Here is a 20,785-nt window from a genome sequence, read left to right on the forward strand (position 1 = left end):
AGTGGAAAATTCAATATTCTGCGAGTGTCGAGCGGGAGAGACACAAAAGCAGCTTTCTGGAGGCAGCGAGGCATAAGCTCAACTCACACCATCTCTAGACTGACACGACTCCACATCTTAAAAAACGTTTCCCCCCCCTCCCCGTATAGAGCGGTGGAAAACAAAGGTGTGCTTGTCCTCACTTCTTAAAACCAGCTCTGAATAGGGCAGCAGGCACCACCAGAAGCTGATTATGGACTCTTTAAAGTTAGATTTGATTTAATGTCCTGCTCCTGCCTCAGCTGGACCACGGGGCACAGGAATGTGGCTCGCAGCTAGGATTGGCCCGCTTAGCCTGGGGTGGATTCATCGTGTCTATAAGCTCAGACAGGAGAAACAGAGCGGTGCCACATTCAGCTTGCCCATCTGGGGAATAAACACGCTGCCTGCAGAGGGGCCACCATCCAATAAAGACCCTGACAAAGGCCTGCTTCTTGCCTAAGAATGCCAAACAACATGTGATCCCCCTTAGGGAAATAAATTCTATGTCTGTTCCTCGTAGCCCTCCGGATCAGAAATAACGCCTGGGGAACTTTTGGCACATGTCCTGCCAACGATGTTATGTGCTGCGACAACTTATTAGTGACAGTGAAGTCCAAACTATCATACGCTTCAGTGACATGCACCTAAACACACCTTCTGACACGACAACTCTCCGGATTCAATGACACTACATGCGCCAACTAGAATGGCACTCAGAGAGCCTAGATCGATGCCAATGATGCACTCACATGCTCCTCGGATTGTCTGTTTCCCCGAGTTGGGAAGTAGTTGTTCGTTGTATTGTTGAGCCTTAAATCATAATGTTGAAAGAAGATTTGTTGGGGGATTCGAACAACACCGTGATATCCATTTTCAAGTTGTTGAGACTTGAAGGGCGTTCTTCTTAGTTGGGAAATCGTTTTTTGTGGGTATTTCGACACCACATAATTGCAGCACAAATGCCCCATCTTGCCATTGTAACGAACTCCGTAACTCTGTTATTTCTTGGCCCATCTCCTACCATGTTTAATAGAAAAACATTGGGCCAAAGGTTTGTCCATAATCCTGCTGACAGACAAACAAAGCCGAAAACTTAACCTCCTTGGCGGAGGTAATAATAACAGTCAGTAACAGTGAACTAATCAAGTATACCATTTCATTCAGGGCTTAAACACACTGACAATATAAAACTATCCTTGAGAACATTGAACAACATGCCATGTAGTGCATAGAGAACATTAGGGAACACTTACTGAATCAGCTATAATGAAACTAACCTTTATGTCATCAGGATTTTATTTGGAATTTCCAAAGGAAACATTAATGCACCTAAAATGCAGCAAAGGGCAGCATTTCTGCTTCCAATTCCTCCCTAAATTGTTCAGTAATCTTACTTGGCTTGCATGGCTGGCCCTGACACCGAAAAAGGAATAATGGCTCATTGACATGCATGCTTCGGACCCACCTCAAACGCAGCTCACTTCACATTTCTGTCAGTCACTGCTAAGTGCAATCTGGCTGGGGCTTGACACTTAAGTAACTGTGGGGTGTTTAGTGGCTCACTGTGGGTAACCTCGCAACTCTTACAGCTAGCGACTGACAAGTAAGAGATTGCATATGTGCATCCTTAAGGGGTGTCACTTTTAAATATAGACGTGAAATCACTTTTGGCAGTTTGGGATCAAATGTATTCATTGGAGTACAAAGTCGTTTTTCTCATGTTTTAAACATCTACAATGGAGTTAACTTTAGCCCCCCATTGATACTTTGGTAATTAGTATAAGCTGCAGCAATAAGGCCGTGGGAACAGGTTGTGTCAAACACAATAAAGCTGATATGGACGTAGTGAGTTACAAAGTCTCAGGACGAAGGTTCAAGTTTCATATTCTTTGCCAATAAATAATACAGTGCTGTTTTAAGAGCAGCCTATTTTCTATTTCAGAAAAGCTTGATTGTGACCCTTGGCCATTCTCCACCACATTCCTACTGCTCAAGCTAATCACCCTAAAACAAATCATTATGCATCTCAAACAGATTAAATGAGCAGAGGTTGCTGGCAGCTAGTCCAACTTGCATTAAACTTTACCGGCACAAATATTCCTTCCATTTTTGCTCCATGCATTACAAGGGGTTAGGGTTGTATCAAGCAAGGCAAGGCTAGTTTATTTATAGAGCACCTTTCAACACAGGGCAACCCAAAGTGCTTTACAAAATAAGACAAGACATTTAAGAACAATATACAGATGAAGCACATTAGAAAAAGGCATTTTAAAAACAAGCATTTAAAAAGCAAAGTTAATCAAATCAACACAATAGGTATAAAATACATGGATAAAAAGCCAAACTGCAGTTAAAATGTGAACAACTCATCCAAATGCAGCGTCAAAAAGAAAAGTTTTTAGTCTCGATTTAAAAATATCAACCGTTGCAGCTGATCTGCAGGATTCAGGGAGTTTGTTCCAGATGGTCGGGGCATAAAAACTAAATGCTGCTTCTCCTTGTTTAGTTCTGACTCTGAGAGCAGACCCGTCCCAGCAGACCTGAGACTCCTGATGGTTCATATTTTTGCAGGAGCTCGTTAATATAAGTTGGTCCTAAACCATTTAGTGCTTTAAAAACCAGCAATAGTACTTTAAAATGATTCAAGCAGTTGAATGAAAAGGTTTTTCTATAAACCTTTTATCCAGAGAATATGTATGCAAACATTGTCTTAGCAGGGGCACATTCCTTCCCTCACCTCCATCCAAAAACAACCTCCATATTCCGACTGGCTGCTCCCGATGTCAGTTTATTTTAAAGTACTTGTTGCCGTTCACCCTCTGCGACCTAAGAATGTTTGCTGAGGATTTACAAGGCGACGTTAACAACAGCAGCCCAGGCGTCTCCATTCTCTTCCTATTTTCACACTCGAAAGCCTGCACCGAAAACATCCCCTTCGCTTTAAAAAGTTCAGGCACGCTCGTTCGGGGATTGTGACATTGGCTTTGCATTGCACAAGCAAAGAGGCCTAAGGGAAGTGGAAGGTCAGGATTGTTCCAGTATTGCTCATTGTGTAGAGACATTGGTGGGATTACATGCATACGCTAAATATGTAAACACTTGACTTTCGAAATAACATGTCAATCAGCTGTGTGAAAACCAGAGCTGAAGAGCAGAGGCCCTTTTTCCACAGCGATCCCCTCGTAGCTCTGAATCAGAACTTATTTATGAAATCCCGGCGGCAAACACGGGCAGATCCTGACCGCAGTGCTAAGACTTTTTAGCATGCAGAGGGGCGAGCGAAAGCAAACACGGCTCCAGGTTTTTATGAGAAAAAGGTCCGGTTGAACAAGGAGGCATTCATGTGCTGATTCATACCAGCCTGTAGCTCAGTGAGAGGACAGCCATCTGCTATCACACTCCCCCGCTAAGAGCCTGTTATAGAGGTACGAGCCGTGGATCGTCATGTACATGTGACATCCATATAGACTTACTGGAACTAACACCTTTACTACAGGAAGGGAAAACATCTCCGTTTTTTCTGCCTGCTCAGGTGAACTTGCTCTTCACCGCTCCATGTAATATGATTGTTCTGTAACAGAGCGGTCGATCCCCCGCAGCGAGGTAATGCTATGGCTTGTGAGGGCTGTCGAAAAGATTGCCTCTGTAAGTCAGAATTCACCTGTGAGGGAACAAAGGAAGATCATGCCCGTCTACTGTAATGTAAATGAGGGTGGTGGTGATGTGGTGGAGAATGCTAAAAATAACTCTGTGGTTCATAGTTGTTGCGTTTTATCCTACTTTATGTGTTCGTAATTCCAGCCCACTCTCCACTCTATTTAACCTTTTTGCCGCAACAATAAAACCGATTTTTAGAAACACTGTACGCCACGAACAGACAAAGTCAAAAACTTGTGAACATGTGTGAATAATTAAACTAGCTCATCACATGGCCAGAAACAACAAATCAATGCTAATGGCATAATAAGTCTGGTGTCGTGATGTTAGTTCGTTAGCCTTAAGTCAAAGCAGCTTTAATATAAGGAATATTAAAACATGCACCTATTAAAGTACATTTAAACTCAAACCAAGGATTTATTAAAAAGTATACACAGTGTTTTTGCAAGCTCTCTTTTTGGCAAGAGGTGCTCTGAAGCCGCTGCCTTTTAGAAGTGCTGTTGGAGCTAACACCTTAAAGGTAAATATGAAAAGCTGATTGAAGCTTACTTTTTAGATTCAGGGTATATGCAGGAATCCTGAAATCAAATGTAAGAACTTTTAAGACCTTTTCTAAGAACCTTTCCATACATTTTGAGACCTCATCGCCACTTTGGGTTCTAACCGGTTACCTTGGCGACACACTTTACCTCACATTGACTATATACAGTATTGATTGTCCTTCCTCCTTATCTTCCAACCATTTGGACGTTAACTTGCATTTCCCCATAACGATGTTGTTTAACAACCGGCGTAAACGGACCCTCGCGCTATCAAGCAGTGAGCGTGCGATGTCCTGTTCAGACGACGTCAAATCCAACGGGATGCCATAAAAAAACTACACAGAATCACACTACACACCTACGCAATGATTACATTCAGGCAGACTGTAGAATACAACCTCTTTGGACCATTTATAAACTTATTGAAAACAAGCTACAAAATGTAACACATTGAAAAATGCTGTTTAATTTTTTTTAATAGCCTTAATTTTTGCTAAATTGATTTATTAACTTACCCGCGGACACCCTGAGATTGCACATAACGATTACTCCATTAATTGCCTTGTTGATCAATTGTTTCCAGGTTTGGTCATTTATTTGGGAATCAATTTGTCATCAACAAACATCTCACTATTCGATCTCAGGTTTTGCCCTTTAATGATTGTTTATGAGGTTTTGGACTAAATTGAAAAACAAGAAAATGGTCACCTATCATCTCCTTTGGTTCATGGATCTTTTTAGCCATCCTAAAAGCACCTATTTTTAAGGCGTACCTTGAAAATATAGCTTCTGCAAAGATCATTACACATGTAGTAAAACTTGTCCTATAGATATGTGTGAATGCCACTGATGCCGGCATACAGCATTTGCCTGAAAAAAAAAAATCCTACTTCATGAGATTTGATAAGATTTAAAGGCCTCAGCGTTTCCACACAGGAAGCTGGAGAAGTTGTTTTTACAATCTGTTGGTTTCAACCCACAAGTCAAAAACATGAAACTGCCTTTTGGCGCTCAGGATTAAATTCCTTTGATTCACCACTGAGAGTTCACAGACCCAATGGCCCGAGGTTAAAAATGCAAGCTGCACAATCGCAAACATGTGACGTTGGAAGTCCTTATTGTGGTCTGAAGAAACCATGACATGGAACCTTTGTTTGACCCAGCAAACAAAGAATGAGTCTTCGTAATGTGAACCTACAATTGCTATCAGGTTTCCAATCCAAAGTGGAACAGCAACTCTGAACTGCCTATTTCTATTTCAATGGTTGGATGATTTATTATGATGCTATTTTTCAAATAATCTCTCACCTCTTGAAAAGAAAAGGTCACTTAATAGGGTGCTTTGCTAGCTCCTTAGGCTCTTTCCGTACTTTCAGTTCATGTGTTCTGTTCATCGGTGGGATTTTGTGACTTCACCCACAATGGCTTGACCACACACACACACACACACACACACACACACACACACACACACACACACACACACACACACACACACACACACACACACACACACACACACACACACACACACACACACACACACACACACACACACACACACACACACACACACACACACACACACACACACACACACACACACACACACACACACACACACACACACACACACACACACACACACACACACACACACACACACACACACACACACACACACACACACACACACACACACACACACACCTCTCTGTCTTTTCTTTTAGGCGATACAGGGTGAATGGCCGTCCCAACACAAAATCATACACAAGATATCTTCTCAAGTAACTAAATACAGCAACATCTGGCCCGTTAATACAATTCCCAAACCTTCACACACGCCTTGGCAAACGCATGGGAGAACACTCATAAAAACAGACGCAGCAGATGCATTGCAAAAGACACACACTCAAGTGCCACGTTCATGTGACATGAGCTACTGTCTCTTCGCTCATCAGCTTGTGGCCCACTCAGAGTCTCTTGTTGATCTCAAGTCACCAGAATAGCTAGTTTAACCTACCCTTTGTTGAGGGATCTCGGGTTGCAGAAAGCTTAAAGCCACTTGATTGTGATACTGCAAGTGATTATACCTGAGGACTAACATGTCACATCTTGGTTATGGTTTCGCCGTACTTACAACCACAGTATTTAGAGCCGTGGCATGAGGCTTGTGCCAGAGTGCTTGTGGCGTTTTTTGCCTAAATGACAGGATAGAGTGATCAACTTGGTCCAGATGTCGAAGTCTTCTTTTCTTGTAAACAAATATGTCCGTCTGGTTAAAAAGCTCCGGGGCAATTTCACTGAGGTTTGACAATAAAGCCTGGGACAAACCATATTTGTCATCTTGCGGCAGGCGGTGATACACTTACATTGGTAATGCACATAAACATCTCCGCTCAATGAAGCCATTGTGTGGGATTCTGCTTGACAACTGTTCTATAAAAGCAACCTTTGTGATGCAGAGTTCTCAACGCATCCCTCAAGTTGACCTCAGGGTGAGCCGACCTTTCCACAAGAGATTCTGTTTAAAAGGCGAGAGGAGGATCCTACACGGCAGCTCTGTCATAATGGATTTATCAGCTAGGAAGCGAACACAGGGCTCTTTTTCACTCGGCAAAAACCACAGACAGCTTCGCCTCAGGTTGAATCCACTCTATCTGCAGGGATGCCCCACTTAACAAAGCCTTTGACTGAGTGCTGATTGGTAGAAGTATCAGTTGAAACATTTACTGTCAACAGGATTGAGCTGAAATAAAAGGCCAAAATATATATTCACCGTGTCACTACTTTCCGCTGGAGTTTAATTTTCTAAAGTCACAGGAACATAAATATTGCCTCCTTGCTGTCGTCATCTTTATAAGGTAGACGGCAGCTGTCACATAATCCAACCTCCCTATCTCCAGCACATCGACTTCCTGCATATGAAACACATACCTCTATTATTCTGTCGTGGATTTGAAGGCCTTCTTCCTTGTCCGCCGGTCCTTCCTCGATGATCTTGGATACAAAGATCCCTTCATTCGAAGTGCTGTCATTGTCGTCCTGTGAGAATACATTTAAATTAATGACTTGCCAATAAAAAAAAAACACACAGTGCTACGATTGTAAGAGGATAGTGGTGTACATATACATTTCTCATAAAATCTGAAATGTAGTGTCGTAAACAAGTCCCAATAAATCTCTCAATAAAAAGCTGCACGCTACTTCTTAAAACCCTGGAAACATTGAGCAGTTGCCGCCACCAGAGAAGGAAGAATTGTTTGAGGAATCCCCTGAAACTTTTACCAACTCAATAAAATGTAATTGAATAGCAGTTTTTTCTGAAGTCATTTAAAAAAAAATCTCGGATCAATCGTCATATCTAGCTGCAAACTATTTCCAGGAAGTAGGGCTGCGTGACATTTTCCTATAACGATATATGACCCGCAACCAACACAATTGTTACGGCTAAAATACCACAAAATTATTTCCGACAATTGAACAAATGTATTTAATAACATTGAACTGAACACAAAAGGCACCAAAACATGGTAGTTCAATTTTGAAATGTATTTCAACTAACTTACAACTGAGTGCAAAATCCCACTTTTGGGGATAAACAAAATACAATGAAAGCCCTAATGGGTCACAACTATTTAATTCCAGAATCTGGGCCAATGTATTCAAATATATCTGAGGGCTAGATACCAGTCGGGGTGAAAGAGAAAAATAAGTCTATTGATAAATGTGGGTGAACTGACCCTTTAACCCTGCCCATGAGTGTTGACTCAAGAGTTAGCTTTAATTGCAGATGCTTCCCAGGCCTGAAGGGACATTTCTGGCCTGCAAAAGGGCATGTGGACATGTTGGATTGATATGAGGTAGATCTGTCGCCATGACCCCAGGGTCACAGCTAAGACTGCTTACATCTCCATCAGCACTCTCTCTAAAACCAAATGTAAAAACACTCTACAGTCCTGCCACACAACTGCAATGTAATGGGATACTTCAAGAAACTTTAGAAGTCACAGTGCTAAATCTAATTAATTATTTCCGCTCTGCTTCCTCTCTCAACAGGCATCATGTACAGTGTTAATGCTTTGAGACTAATTCTTACTTCTTTGCTTTACAACTAGCCCCCTATCTTCAGAGATGTAGACAAACTAGCCCTTACACAGACCACATAATCTGGCAGCTGATTGCTCGTACCAAGCCATGCCAGAGTGACAGCCACATGAAACGATTGTGTCAAAGGCTACTGGTATATTAGGTATTTCCATTTTAATGAATAGCTTCACAGACTGTTGATTTGAGGCTAGCAGGAAAGCCAAGTATTATATCAGCGCTCTTATGGTTTGGTTTGATGCATGGTCCTGTCACAAAAGGTTGCAAATCTAGGCGGCTCCGGTAGAAAACTTTTTATGTGAAGATCTTTCTATAGTTTCCCGCTATAAAAAGTGTTACTATGGTAATCTATGTCGCTGCAGAAAAGTGCGTCACTGTGTCAGTGAGGAAAAAAATCCCTGTAACCATTCAGTACAGTCCCAATGAAACAGATACGGGAATACTTTTTCAATAGGACTTCAGCTGCAGAAAGAGGCTCCATGTATGGAAGGTTTGTAACCAGTGTTGAGGTATTTTCCACCCTTCACTCAGCAGAACGTGTGGCATCATTAACGACATTCACTTCAGAGCCCCCAGGGTGGAAAAGTGGCCGTGAAAGGTTCAGGCTGGGTTAAAAAGACCCTTTCCTCTCCTCTGTGTTTACCTCACCACCAAAATCCCCTCAATTAGAGACAAAACAACTGCGGTCGAAGCCATAATCCCAGATTTAACTCTCATAAAAGTAATTATAGTTTTTTTAATCTGTAATGCCAAATCCACGAAACCAGACCAATATATAAACACAATAAAACGTAATACATGCGGTACATCAATCCACAGACTACTAAACACAAGCATGAATGTCAAAGATGTGTACGTCAGTGCAGAGAAAGTCTGTGGTGCTTCAAGTATGTGCTATTCATTCCTGCGTTGCTATATGATACTTGGCTGATCACCGGGGGGAGATGAAACCTCCAAGACGCTCGGCTTTCAACCTACCGCGCATGGCCTTCCTCCTATGATGTTAAAACCCAGAGATCCGCCCTCACGAAGAAGGACAACCGTCACGCTTTTTGTCTCGCCTTCCTAAAGACAGACAGAGGAGAGACACGTGAACATTTGAGATGGCAGGAGGTTATGACATAATAATCCTTGATTAACTCCAGGTGAGCTAGAGAATGATTGGATTTGTAGAAGAACAGAGCAGGAAAATGCAATTATCTTATGTATTAAGGATAATAGTTTAACACATTGTATTGAGTTAATTAATGATAGCTCTGCATGAGGTGATCTGAAAGTGTAAAAGTGAGAACTCACATCTTCACTAGGGCTGAAATTAATTGTTTTTTGTTAAAACTGCAGTTTGAAACAGTGCCACTTTCAAATGTAATGATAATACATATTTAACAGCTGCTTCCAAGGTGTAGCAAATTAGGGTTTTACACACTGCTGGCATTTTGCTTTCATATTCTTGGTGTAAGCCATAAAAGAGACTGAACTTGTTATTGATCGTTCTTAACAATCTGTCTGAGGTCCCGTGTCTGTACGATTAACATATAGCAAAATAAACATTTTAGCTAACCGGCTAACAATACCTCTGTAGTTGTTGAGTATAATGATTGGCACCTAGAGGCAGAGTTGCTGGAATCCCATGGTAAAACTCTAAAGAGTAGGTTTCTTATACTGTAAATATGTTAAGTTTATCACTCAAAAAGCTGAGTCTTGACTCCCAGGACTATGTGAAGCAGTTCATAATGTAGGCTAAGTCTGTGAAGCTAACGTTAGCTTAAGCGGTTACAATGGTAAGCTGTCAACAGTATAATTAGGGGTCGTTAGCTGGATATCAAAACACCGTTGGGTGTGAGATACCATGGATTTGTCGTTAACCAAGTAGTTGATATTAAATAGAACATCAAAATGATATCTGAATGTTATTGAGAGACCAATGTTATATTAGTAAATGGGATTTATTCAGGGTTTCTATGGACGACTCGACAGTTTAACTTAAATGGACATTATTTTTCAAAGGACCTAAAGAACAAGAATCTGATATTCAATGAATCTAGACACAAGACAAGTTTGTGACTATGCTTGGTACAAATACCCTTGTTTAAAACTGTAAGCCTCAAATTGAAATGATAAGACTACTGGGTTGTCCGTAGGTGTTGGGATCAGGGGGTCACAGGTTCAAACCCCACTGCAGTCAGCATGTCGTTGTGTCCCTGCAAGGCACTTCATCCCAAATTGCTTCTGTGGGGATTGTCCACAGCATTGAGTATGTATGCTTTGGATAAAAGCGTCTAACAAGTATCATGTAATAAGAAATCTAATTTCCCAATTTATTTTTTCTTCTGCATACTGTCAGTAATGAACAATCTCGCAAAAGTAATTATTCGTTGTTTTCAACTATCCATCTTTAATCCATTCCGTGGCTTTGAACCATAATATTAGTATTTGGCTAATATTGTCAGAAAAATAAATCAATAACTGAATATTTGTTCTCAAATCATTCAGCTTTGGCCACTCCCTGAGGCTCAGCAAGCCGAGAGACCAACAGTGACCATTCAGAAAAGCCCTTCCCCCTCAAAAACTGTTGTCCTTTGTAAATTAATACACCAGAGGACCTCTTACTCAGTGACAACATGACATGAAAACCTCTGGGAAACCAGCACAGTCAGCTCTTAATAGTTGTTTTCCAAGCAGGACTTAAAGGGAGTTATGAGGAAACCTAATTTCAGCTGCCACTCCAGTATGCTGCTGACTAAATATAAAGCTTGGCATGTACAGTGTCCTTACTGCCCTATATTCCAAAAATGACCATCATGTGCATGTCAGGCCATTCGGGAATGTGTGCTCCTGCAATGTGTCACGGCACAGCATTAGCGACACATGCCTCCCCATTAGAGAGACTACAGCCGTTACTGTCAACAAGAAAACAGTTGGGCGTCAAGTGAAAACAAATTTGACACAAAAAAAGAAGAAACAGGTCGTTCACTGGAGTTAAACTGAATTAGCCACAAGCCCTCACAACAAATTAGAAGAATTTTAAAAGGTTATTTGCATGTTGTCCTCGAGAACCGTTAAAATGAACTCAGAGTAATTAAGGAGTGTTTTTTCCACATCTGTGAACACTCTAGCAAGTCTCTAATCCCTAAAAAATGAGGTTAATCTCTTCAGGAGGTTGTGTATTTACTTAAACAAAAAGGTATGCCTAGGTGATAAAAAATAACACCACCAAAAAGGCAAAACATGATCACACTGGAACACATGGAAGGGATGCCAAGTAAACATTAACTTTAATGGGAAAAGAAGAACAAGACAGCGAGGAAAGAGAGCAAGCTGGCAGAGAAATGTTGGTCTGCTGCTCCCTTGGCACACTCCTCAGCAGCAGTCACACTTTCCGAGTCTGTCCTGCATCAAACTGCTTCCCTCAGTCTGCCTCTTAAAACGAATCTTATTATAGTGAAGGTACTGTAATGCAGAACAAAATGTTTCATTGGCCTAGAATTATAGAGGGGATACTTCTCAACCCCCAAAACGACCATTATCTATGGCAGTGATTCCCCTATAGGTTTACTGCTTTGGGGGGGTGCTGCCTGAGCGGGGGGATATATATGTTTTAAATCCTCTGGAGCAGAGAGAGGAGCTGTGGATTATTGTTATTGATGAATGCATAAGTGTTTCTTAGGGTAAAAAAAAAACTAAACTCACAACTTAAAATGAAAGCGTTTAGTTTATTTAATAAAAGAGCACATGTTCAATGTGAAAAGTGACAGTAGATATAGATTAGTTGCAATTTGGTGCTATATATATATTTTTTAAACACCTTTAATTTCAGGGGGGTTCCGTTGCCGGGGGCGCAGCGCACCTCCAAGACAATGGTAGGGGAAACACTGTATTGCATGCCTGTTTATTGAATGAAGAAAGTCCCATTTATCCAGTCAGATGCTCACTACTTTCCAAGCACATTAATGTTTGCTACAATTATTTAGACTGCACCAGTTGTTGTGTCTGAGTTTATTAACTGATGTTTTGATATAGTGTAGGCCTAGTTGTTGTTAAAAAAAAAAAAAACGTTTACTTCGATACATTAAGATTTGTTTTATTTTTTATTTACCATGGTAGTATCTGAGAATGACAACGTTAACTTAAGGAATGGAATTGGCAAAAGAAGACTCGAATCAAAAACACATTTGAGGTTCTACATAGTGAAATTATCACTTTGCATTCAACCTATACTAGCATTAGAAACAATGGACGGCTACAATGATGTCTGGGAAGTCCAGTGCTTTGAATCGACGACGTACACTCAATACAAACTGAGATACTGCAGCCCTGAATCAAAGTGACACAGAGTGGGTCATTGATAAACAAATGATCATGTTGGGATTAAAGTATTCCTTGAAGAGGCAGAAACTCAGTGGCTTGATCATGGTGGTTAACTGATAGCAGTTTGTGTGTGATGGATTTCAAATCGATTAGATCATTAATGAAGCTAAAGTATAAAAAGGAATCAGCAACCTAATCAATTTCTTTATTTGAAGGTTTACTTTCAAATAAAATGCCCAGAACTCGTGTTTTCAGCGACTTCTCGATAGCTGTTAATGTGATTTATGACATATTGAATTGGCACCAATGAATATGTGATAACTAATGGGCTGCTCGATTATGGCAAAAATCATAATCTCGATTATTTGGGTCAATAATTGTAATTGCGATTATTAAATGCGATTATTCATTGACTTTGAAAACATCCATTTATTGGAGAACATTTTTTGAACAGTATGTTTTTAACAGTTGATCACCCTGAACTTTAAGTATAATTCAACTGAAAAAAAAAAAAGTAATAATAAAAAAAGAATCTTTTTATTTTGATTACGTTGTTTTCGTAATCGTTGCAAGCCATAATCGTAATTGTGATTAAATGAGCAGCCCTATTTTAAATTATCGTAGATTCATGCTTTAAAATTAGACCACAGTTAGCCTAATCCAATTGAGCCCATGATTTCCCAAATCAAATTCAATGTCAGGCTCAATCTGTTTTATGTCTTGTGATTTTGATAGACACTCTTTATCACATCAAGTACAAACACCGTCATTCACGGCAGCTGAAGAGGAACTCGGTACAAAAACAGAAATGAAACTAAATGGAAAGAGTGAGAGCAATTCTAGCAGCCCTGAAGTGACGCAGAGGAAGATCTGAGCTGCTTTGTTTTATTGCTATGGTAGACAAGACATTTAAAAAGTGTCAGGACTATTATTGGAAACTCATGTCAGTAATTCCACATAGCCAGGTCAGCTTGATCTCCTTCACAGTCGCCTCCTGGTTATTAAACGAAGACATTAAAAACCCTCCATCTGGCTCAGGAAGTCCAAGCCGAGAAGCGACGGAGTTGCAAAAACAAACTAAAGCAGGTTACCCGTAACGATAGGCCCCGTATTCCCTCTTCCACAGTAAATCGAGGAAGAAACATGTCACAACAAAACTGCACTTTCACCATGGAAATGTACCTTTGTGCAACATGGCTAGAAGTAACGGATGCACTCCATTTAGCTGTTCCAGGTTCATGGCATTATGAATGCTGGCTCCCTAGCATGGATTCAAAAGAACAGAGCCATTATACATGTCATTAACCTGGGCTTTTCCTGCTTTGACAAATCATGATGTCCCCCATGAGAGAGGCAATGAGTGTCACCAAACCTGATAACATTACTGACATCATAAAAAAAGGAAGTAATGCTTTGAGGGGGCTTCAGTAGCAGTCTGCAAGTCGCCCGCCCACCACAGCTAATCCCACTTGTTATGCTCCGTTTCATGTAGCCATGTGTGTTGAGGCTCTCCCACCAAACAAGCCTGCTCTCTGCTTGACTGGACACAATGAATGAGTCTATCTAAAACAATTTAATTTAATTTTTATTTAAAAAAAAAAAGGTTTCCAACAAACCACATCATCCACAAAATGTAGTTTCATCCGACCTGCTCTTTCTCTTATGTGAATGATTTCTGGAACAATTCCTGCTTTTTTTTAAATGTACATTTCAGAACAAAGCACTTCTGTTAGCTCTGAACATACTCTGAACATATCTCAGTGGTAGGAGTGGAACACAGTTGTCAAATGAACTATGATAACCAGCTGTGTTTCAGACCCAGAAAGCCCCTGTATGCCAGCATGAGCGATTTCACCATTTCCCCGGATCGGTGATTTTGATGCGCAATTTGCCATTCTAGCGGAACATGTTTTTCTGGGTATTGAGTTCATAGCGAAGAAATGACACCACCAAGGGAAAAGAGGACCAAAACCAAACCTTTTTGGAAGGTGTCACTTAAACAAGATGTGCAGTTGAGTGAGAAATTGAAACTTCAATGACAAAAAAAAAAGAGAGTTAAAAGGTTGGTTCGGATGTAGGGTTGAATAAGGTCAATAGTGAATGTTTTACCAGTAGATGGCGGTTAGAAAATCCCCATGTTTGAATGAGCAGACAAAAGTACGAGGCAATGTACTGCTATGGGCAGGGGAAGAAGCTAAACATATTTAAGCCACCTTAAAGAAAGACTTGAGTTCAGAATATTTTCATAGCATTGACGAAAATTGTTATTTTACCTCGCAAAACACTGGAGTTGCTGGTCTACTGCTGCCTCAATCGGTTAGTTTGCTTATGTTATCGTGTGACTTTGGTGTTTTAAAGAGAACAGAAACAAACCGTGAGCTATAATAACTGATCAAGGCAGCGGAAGAACAATAACTCTGGTGTCTGGGGGAGTTTTAAGACAGCTTGAATGAACATAACAGCTTCAGTTCCCAGTCAGAGAGGGCTCTGTGTTTGCAAGGTAAAGCGGTGCAAATATAATAAATATACTATAGAAAATTGCTTTGCATTCATTCCAGTACTAACGTCTGTTTTTCCTAAACTTTAGACGTGCTGACCACCATCTCCTGCACTTCAAAACATCCAGACTTTCCCTTTAAGAGGTGTAAGTTTAAAGAGCAGTGTCCATGAAGGTTCCCATTCATCCACATTACTTTATGTAACCCTGTCAGCAGTGTGTGCCCAATCAAAAGCTCCACCTCCTGTTCTTGGACAGATTGTATAACTAAGCCTGATTATTACAGTAGGACCCCTCCCCTCTGCTGATCACAGCAGCAGTGCAACCACCGTGCACTAATTCAATGCATTAAGTTACTTATGAACTACTCCATCCTTTATGATGTTGATAATTGGTTGTTACAGGAGGCATTAGGTTTTTTTTTATTTGAGCCATAAAACACCCTTACACCAGGGCTCCTGGACCTCAACAGGGGCCCGTTAGCCCACAGATTTAGATACATTATTAACCAGCAGTGACCAGCAGGAAATACTCCACCTTTTATCCATTATCACAGTATCCACAAAACATGGGGACTTTTAGCTCTTCAAATATGGGAACTGATCTCCACTCTCTTCAACAACACATACAACTTTAGTGCCAGTAACTTTGCTACATCCATGGTTCTAATTTGTTATGATTGTCTCAGGGGGAAAGGGGCTAACACCCGATGACAGAGAGCCTCAAACAAGCATGCTGCGAGGAGGCAATATAACTGCAACCTGGCTCTTGTTGTGTACAGAACTGCAGTAAATATTTGGCCCTCCCCCATTGACTGCCAGCTGGCCACAGGCACAGCTGACATCCATGTTTCAAAAACAGACAGTGAATAAAAGGCACTGGAGGACTCCTGAAAACTTTGAAGGAGGACAATCCCTTAGATAAATCCTCAAATAAAAGTTATATTTTCATCTGGGGAGTAGTTCAAAACTATCCAAAGAACATGGAAGCCAAGTAAAGGGAAGAGCAAGCAAACATTTTGAGGAAGATATTTTAAATAAAGTTGGCACAGATACAAGGATTAATGAGGAGGAAAATGCAATTTATACACCAGAATGAACAATCAGAACCAACATTTTAGAAGTAAAGGTTGTATTCTTTGTACTTGTTTTAAATCAGAATGCAGGTTATCCCTCAGTGACAGGGAGAAAGTAACAATGTACAAGAGGACAAAAGTTGCTTGTACTCCTTAAAATTAGCCTACCTTGCATGAGAAAGCCACGGTCTTGGTGAGGGAATCGATCCTCTCGCTGTACTCGGTGAATTTCTTCTGATATTTCAGAGCTGTCATCTGCAGCTCGCTGTGCACTTCCGAAAGTTGAGCCAGCAGTGCCTTCTCCCTCTTGTTGGCTTTAATAGTCTGCTGCTTGAACTCCCTATCCAGGCTGATGATTTTGCATTGCAGTGCGCTATTGTGCGCCTTCAGGGTTCTCAGGCAGCAGTGGCTCTTTAATCTCTGCTCTCTGAGAGTGAGCATCAAGCCGCAGCCGCTCTCGCACAACCCCACCGGTCTGCAGTCGCACGTCTCCCGCATGTGAGCATCCATGTCCCCGAGGCTGAGGACCTCCGTGCATCCTTTATTCCTGCACTTGGCCGGGGTGTAGTCGCACATCTCGGTGTGCTCAGGCAGATGCTGCAGCTTCACCACGGCATCGCAGCCCCTTGCGTGGTTGTCACATTTGATCTCCAGCTTCAGGATGAGGTTTTTAAGGGGCAGGACGTGGTTCAGCTCTTTGGCAGAGATGCGCTGACATTTGACGGGGCAGCTGCTCTGCTGGACGACCCAGGGCAGCACGCAGCCGGAGCAGAAGACGTGACCGCACGGAGTCGTCAGCGGGTCCTCCAGCACTTTGTTGCACAAGTTGCATTTAAAATCCGGGTCCACGGTGCCCTTGAAGCGGTCCAGCTCGAATCCCATGGTTTCCGAAAGTCCAAAGCCAAACTTTTTCACTCCCCACCCCCGCTGTTCTGAGTCGGAGCAGTGGGGCGTTATTAGCTGGTCATTGGTGGAGTGCTCACAGACCGACTACAGGCTCTCCTCACTGTCTAAACTCAACTAATTGACCGAGACTTTTGGTGCGTTCATGTGCGCCTCGTAAATCTTCTCCAAAAAGTTTGAAAAGTTTTTAAACGTAAAATATAATCACTTGAGTTATTTTTTTAAGTAGAAATATACTTGTCGTATAACTTTTAAATACAAAAGACAACATCTGGATGAAGTTGATTGTTTTTAAAAACAATGAAACCGAAAAATAGACATCCTAGATAATTATAAAGCTACAGTTACAGTCTATCCTCAAAATGTCAACATTATATTTGCTATTAATGACTCTACATACGTGGTGAGATAATAACACAATTCAAACTCTCTTAAACGATGTTCATGCGACACAAAGCGGAATAAACAATGATCCCAACAGTCCCTGAAGGCAGCATTTTGAGGGGTGAAAGTATGGATGACTTCTCTACCGTAACTACTCTATTAAATGCGCATTTAAAGTTGAGACTATGGTATTATAAAGCTTTTTTTGAAGTCTGGGGGGAAATAATTGCAAGTCTCTTCAGTAAGAGTGTCACAAAATGATTTTTAAAAGAAAAGCCACATTCTGGAAAAAAGTCAAAAAAATAAAAATAAATCACATTTAAAAAAGAAAAAGTGACATTTAAAAAAAAAGATTCAAATTCTGAGAAAAGGGCACATTCTAAGAAAAAAGGCATATCTAGAAGAAACAAAGTCTAATTCTGAGAAAAAAGTCTAATTCTGAGAAAAAAGTCTAATTTGAGATGCATTGTGGGACATGTAGTTTATGGGCAACGTGCTTCTGTAAATCGTCATGTAACCAATAAACATATAATGTTCTTTGCAAGCTCTTGTGGGTCCACAGAATATGAAGTCACGGGCCGGATTTGGCCCCCGGGCCTTGAGTTTGACACCCCTACTGTAGAGGGATAACAATGTATTTCAACATTTGAGATACGGTCTAACATGGAGCCCTATAGTTGTAATCAAATATTTCCTAAGGATAAACTGCCAAATTCCACAAGGCATAAATGTTACACAAGTCAGGCGACAAGACTGCTAGATACTTAAAAAACTCGGGGGGTGAGTGCTCAGGCATGCACAACACTTGTGAAAACAAGCAACTTTGGAAGGACACTACTAGAACAACCACAAGTGAGACGTTCAAGTTACAACACACTTTAAACAAGGAGGAGATTGGGTAAAAGTGGGGGGAAAATCAAGCTTGATCGTGGTGTGCGGTATGAAAATTAATATCTAAGATGCCACCGTGGGATTCTTGTTCGCACACACCTCTAACCACATTATTTATGCAAAGGAAGCATGGTATTGCATAATTGTATCACTTTGACAATTGAGTGCATTCTTAATCCCAGTAGGAGGCCTCTAGAGTGAATGCATTTGAAATGTAAATTCAACTCCAGTGTGCACCCTGCATGTGTTCAGGGAAGCAGGAGAATGCCCTTTGCTGCTAAGGCAGAAACGCTGTTGGTTCTGACCCCGCCTTGATGAGACACCCGTTCCTGCTTGCCCCCTCTTTTCGGAAATCCAGTTTTATGCAATGCCATGCTCAATAAAACCTTTCCATATGTCCATTATCCAGAACTAAAAACAAGGGCTTATCAAAGACTTCATGGACAAAGTGTGACAGAGAGAGTTTGAGCTCTCAGGTAATCCTACACTGATGTTATGGGTTGTCTTAGATGAAGTGGAAGAAAAACTCTCTTTGCACGCCAAAGGTCCTTGTACTGTGTGAGTGCAGCCTGATTCATACTCACTGTGCGATGACATACTTTTCATAGCAGGTACTCTTTAGATTGCGGCTTGATTCTTTTTTGAAATAACCTTTAGAAAGAGAAGAAATGAAAGAGAGGGTTTTGCATTAACACCTTTTCTTTCGCCACTTCTCACAAACTGATTGGAGTTATTTCATGCACATCAGCTCAATATATCTTTTCACAGTTCCGAGATTAAAGCAGATATGAAATCTAGCACATTTGGTTCAGGTTACCTTGGAAGTATTATGCTAGGAATATTGAGGTTAGGGCTGCAGAATCAAACCAGCAGCTACAACCAGCCTCTCGACCTCTTTGCCGACCTGCCCTCTGTGATTTATTATTTCAACCCAGGAACAAACAACCTGCCTGTCTGTGTATGGCTGTTTACTGCGAGAGTGCCACATTCAGGGACATCTTTGCTGTCAAAATGGAGTGAGAATAAATAAGATGTTGTTTTTGTATAGACCATGTTGGAGTCAGAGAAAGCTATGAGATTATTTTTGGATTCTCATGGTACAGTTTGTTAAAGGAACTGATATGTTATCTACTGGACTTGTCTGTTCAGGAATGTTTTCCATGAAGCTTTGTGAAGTGGCAACAGAGGGGGCTCAGACGAGTTCGTGTTGGGTCCAGCCCAAAAGGCAGACAACGTACCAGTGAAGATAAGAGTTAATCCAAGTCCTCCAGCCTAAACTGTGAGTGTGGGGTCAGGATAGACCAGACTAAAACGCTCCTCCTAGACCTGCAGGTCAAAATGGCATCTGAAGATCATTTGCATGCAAGAATTCAAGCATCCAGGTGTTTTTGGTTTATTGCATCAGCTGATTCTAATTTAAAGAAATGTGCTCATTGGCTATTTTGCACACAGTTATGTTCTTATTTATGCTAAGCTAAGCTAATGGCCTTTTGGCTGTAGCTTCAAAGACTAAAAAACACAAGAGTGGTACTTATCATTTTCAAGTAAGCAAATTTGCCTGTTTCCAAAAATGTCTTAGTATTCCATCAACCGAGAACTATCATTTATTTCTCATTAAAACATATAATCCAATAATAGATGCCCAAAAAAGTGTGTAATCCAATTGAGTGACATGAAGAGATTGGTCCTGGGTTTCATTGTTGAACCCTCTTGCTGGAAGCCTTTGTTGTAAGGCAACAGAGAGATCGAGTTTTCAGCATGTGTGATGGGGGTGTTTTGTATATTGCGTTTGGAGTTGGGCCATTTAGTAATCATCACCACTCTTCTTTAGATATGTCAAAGACATGAGGGCCATGTGGGAAACTACAAAGATGAGTTATTGCTCTTCGGGATGCCTTTTCATGTTGCGCTGAAACACGATGTACATACAAAAGAAATACACTATCATCTCACTGTGGTTTCTCATGTGCCTGCAACTCCCTCGGGAGTCAGTAATATTGTCAAAACCGAGACTAGCTCCCCAGTGATTTATACGCCATTACTATGGTTTGTTTTTCTTGCAAACATCAGTGACTTATTGTGCCTTTCAAGAGGGGAAAAAGGAGTTTTGTGGCTCCGGCGCCTTGAGTGAATAAGTAACTTTTAAAAGGCTGTTTGGAAAGATCTCAGGGTGACCTTATAGACGGTTTGGTCTAGTGGCTGGGAACCAACAACGGTGTACACTGGTCTTTGCTAACAGGCCACTGACAGATGGGGTGATCCAAATAACCACTTCGGCCCTGTCGGTCTGTTTTGACAGAGAACAGCAGCTCAACCGTCACAACAACATCCTCACAGGAATAAACATTTGAATCAGTGATGATTGCACAACACAGGTGTGAGCAGTGGTTTTTTTGAGAT

At 41.1% G+C, this 20,785-nt stretch overlaps 1 protein-coding gene across 2 annotated transcripts in view; it reads right to left on the reverse strand.

Moving 5' to 3' along the window:
* Positions 1–17,222, reverse strand: part of pdzrn3b (PDZ domain containing RING finger 3b) — a 108,580-nt gene extending 91,358 nt beyond the window's left edge. The window contains exons 1-3 of one of the 2 annotated variants that reach the window (XM_079682646.1): positions 16,376–17,222; positions 9,306–9,392; positions 7,158–7,265 (exon numbers count right to left, since the gene is read on the reverse strand). In XM_079682646.1, the coding sequence (XP_079538772.1) occupies positions 7,158–7,265; positions 9,306–9,392; positions 16,376–17,089 (909 nt within the window). In that variant the 5' untranslated portion in view covers positions 17,090–17,222. The remainder of the gene's footprint in view (positions 1–7,157; positions 7,266–9,305; positions 9,393–16,375) is intronic. The other variant, XM_079682647.1, reaches the window with a different exon arrangement.
* Between the last annotated feature and the right edge of the window lie 3,563 nt (positions 17,223–20,785).

Source organism: Notothenia rossii, assembly GCF_949606895.1.
Source record: "Notothenia rossii genome assembly, chromosome: 5".
NCBI lineage: Eukaryota > Metazoa > Chordata > Actinopteri > Perciformes > Nototheniidae > Notothenia > Notothenia rossii.